Source organism: Triticum aestivum, chromosome 5D (assembly GCF_018294505.1).
Source record: "Triticum aestivum cultivar Chinese Spring chromosome 5D, IWGSC CS RefSeq v2.1, whole genome shotgun sequence".
Taxonomy (NCBI): Eukaryota; Viridiplantae; Streptophyta; class Magnoliopsida; order Poales; family Poaceae; genus Triticum; species Triticum aestivum.
In genome coordinates, this window is record NC_057808.1 from 481,714,716 (window position 1) to 481,718,091 (window position 3,376).

Here is a 3,376-nt window from a genome sequence, read left to right on the forward strand (position 1 = left end):
CACGACACCCATAGGCGGTGTCGTTGCTAGTGCCGAAGTGTAGACCTTTCGCTAACTATGTTCCTCACGTCACGCCAAGGTAGCTAGGTCACCGAGCCCCCCTCGAGTGAACGTCCACAACGACCGGATCTAGGCCTACATATCAAGATCTGGGCACGACCCATAACACCATCCACATCGGCAAACGAAGAAATCAACACCACCGTTGCATTGCTCGCTAGAGAGCTAAGAGCTAACCTGCAACCCGCCATCCAGGGGTTGCCACCCCAACTCCGGTATCACAACCTCACGCATCCTCTGCATTCTTCCTCGTCCATGTCCACCGGAGGAAGCCACTAGGACCCTTCTGAAGACCCAGATTGGCCCTAGCTTGCGGCATCGGCCGATATAGCCGAGGCCGAGCTCGTCGGCGGCCCGCACCCATCCACACCTCAATCTGGGTGGGAAGGACCCTGCCGAGGAACCCAACCCACAAGCAAGCCAGAGGTACCACAACCCGTATGTCACGACCAACCCAACCTAGGTCGATGACTGGATCTGGGTATATGCAGGAACTAGATCCGGGCTGCACTCCTCGACCACGCACTAGACAAGATGGTCACATACCCCTCTAGCCTTGACCACCCAGCCCCTCGTCGGCGACCAACCAATGACGGCGGAGGAAAGGAACTGACGGCGACGCATCGGGCTAGGGTTAGGTTGAGGTCCTCACCCCAGAGCAGAGCGAGGTGATCCAGGATGGGAGAAGATGGGTCAGTCGCTACTGAGACGCACGGGGCTTTGCTCAGCATCGTCGACCTACGGTGACAAGCGGAGGGACGGGAAGGGAGGATCTCGAAGAAGGGAGCGCTGCCCGTGTCGCCCCGGAGCGACACGATTTCATTCTCCTCTCTAGTGATTTCATACTGCCATGTTGCTAACTGAATCTCTTCCTGGCAAATCTATACTTGTAACTGCATACTTATACTTACTTAATATAAAAAGAGCAAGTTGTGGAGATCCAACGCATCTCACCCGTTCAATCAATCGTGTCTATCCAACGGCGCTAAACATGTTTAAAACCAGTGTCTGCCTAGGAGTAATATAATCATGCAATGCAATTAATATCTTGCCTAACGGTCCGTGCATTGTATAGTAGTACTCTACATGACTACTACTTCGTAGTAAAAACTGTTTCTCTGAGCGTTGTGGTTTTTTTGGCAGCCCTATTCTGTGGGCGTCTGCACTCATCTTCCTGCTCGTCAACATCAACGGTGAGTGAATCAGCTAATTAACTAGATCCACCAAACAAACCACTCCATGATTCCCACCTAACTGAGCATCCCATGTCACTCTGCTTCGGCACCATGTTTACGCCACCTTTGGTTGTGCCATGTGATGCCCCCCATTGTATTCTTATTTCAACCTTTTCTATCAATAAAAGATACGCAAGCTTTGCGTATTCGCGAAAAAATGATTCCCACCTGACGAGGAATGATTTCAGGGATGCACACCATGCTCTGGATATCCATCATGCCGCTGGTGGTAAGTCGATCTCAACCTCAATCTAGTACCATGCATGCATGCATCCCTCCATGATTGATTGATTGGTAGATACTCAATCTCAATCTGGAGTTCTGTACTGGTGGATGGTTTGATGGAATGTGGATGGTGGTGGCGCGCGTGCAGATCATCCTGTCGGTGGGCACGAAGCTGCAGGGGATCATCTGCCGGATGGCGATCGACATCACGGAGCGGCACGCGGTGATCCAGGGGATCCCGCTGGTGCAGGTCAGCGACAGCTACTTCTGGTTCAGCCGCCCCACCTTCGTCCTCTTCCTCATCCACTTCACGCTCTTCCAGAACGGCTTCCAGATCATCTACTTCCTCTGGATCCTGGTAAATTTCACCTCCCTCCTCCGTCGTGCCATCCATCTTGATGACCATGAATCTAGCTCGATTTGATTTGATTTGATTTGATGCGTGCAGTACGAGTACGGGATGGACTCGTGCTTCAACGACTCCAAGAAGCTCGTCGTCGCGCGGCTATGCCTCGGGTAAACCAACCAACCAACCAAACCTCAAATGAACCATGGAGTCCAAGATTGATACGATCTTGTCCGGCGCGCGGTGTATGCATGCAGGGCAGTGGTGCAGGTGCTGTGCAGCTACGTGACGCTGCCACTCTACGCGCTGGTGTCGCAGATGGGGTCAACCATGAAGCAGTCCATCTTCGACGACCAGACCTCCAAGGCGCTCAAGAGCTGGCGCGCCGGCGTCAAGAAGAAGCCGGCGGCCCAGTCTTCCAAGCACGGCGGGTCGCCCTCGGGGAGCCCGCGCGCCGGCAGCCCCAAGGGCGCCGACGAAGGCAGCACCGGCATCGCGCTCACGCAGAAGCAAGGCGGGGGCGACGACGGCGCGCCATGATATCATATGTACGCGCCCGAGGATCCATGATCCATTCGAGCACGCTGTTTGATTCTTTGTACCAGTACACGTAGCAGCAAGCAAACACGTCTATACATGTGTGTGAGTGTATATGTATATGCATCTGTGCATAGCTTACGTAGGACACGCAGGAAGGGAGGAGTTGCATCTTTTTTCTTGTTATTATCACTTCTACAATTTAATTTAACTAGGGTGTTGTTGTATTCATGTCGACTAATCATTTGCTAACTCGAAAGGTGTAATTGCAGTTCAAACAGATATGAATGACGTTGTGTCAGGACTTGGGTTCTTGTACTCCTTTGGTTTGCTTATGTTTCCATTTTCATTCCCCCTCGAGCTCAAATGCATGCGTTCACAATTTCAAATTGATTGCCGAATTTGGTTTTTTCGTAGCTCCCAACTGAAATTTAATTGACGTGTGTTTAGAGCGTCACTTCTCTATGATACTGTCTTTTTCTAAGAATATATTATTTGAAACCTTTGAAAGATATCTTTCACTTGTTTTTCACCGGTTTCCACTGGGTATATTAGGGCATCTCTAAGGCGGACCCGTAAACCGCCGGCATACATCAGGACGCACTCTCCGGATGGCAAAAGCCATTCAATGCGAACCTATATCGGTCCGCGGCGTGGTCCAGACGCATTTGTTCCCGCAAATTGAAGACAAAGTGAGGGAGCTTTGTGGGAGTCCGGACAGTAAACACGTAGGACTCCGACACCCCCGGCCCACCCATCCCCCCTTCCCGGTCCCATTTTCTTCCACTCCACCCCTTCTTCCCATTGCTTTGCATCTGCACCATCCACCTCCGCCGTCGCTGTTGTATGCCTCCGGCCGCCACAAAGCCATTGCCGGACGTCCGCAACCAGCATCGATGCGCCCGCTCGCCTCTACGACAGCACTGCCCACCCTGGAGCCATTTGTACCCAGGTACACTCCGCCCCCCTGTCG

At 52.5% G+C, this 3,376-nt stretch overlaps 1 protein-coding gene across 1 annotated transcript in view; it reads left to right on the top strand.

Annotated features, from left to right (window-relative positions):
- The window catches only part of LOC123125615 (MLO-like protein 9), a 5,533-nt gene extending 2,839 nt beyond the window's left edge, over positions 1-2,694 (top strand). Inside the window, exons 9-13 of the mRNA XM_044546090.1 lie at positions 1,204-1,253; positions 1,484-1,524; positions 1,669-1,878; positions 1,969-2,036; positions 2,124-2,694. Coding sequence (XP_044402025.1) covers positions 1,204-1,253; positions 1,484-1,524; positions 1,669-1,878; positions 1,969-2,036; positions 2,124-2,406 — 652 coding nt within the window. The 3' untranslated portion in view covers positions 2,407-2,694. The remainder of the gene's footprint in view (positions 1-1,203; positions 1,254-1,483; positions 1,525-1,668; positions 1,879-1,968; positions 2,037-2,123) is intronic.
- The last annotated feature ends 682 nt before the right edge of the window (positions 2,695-3,376 follow it).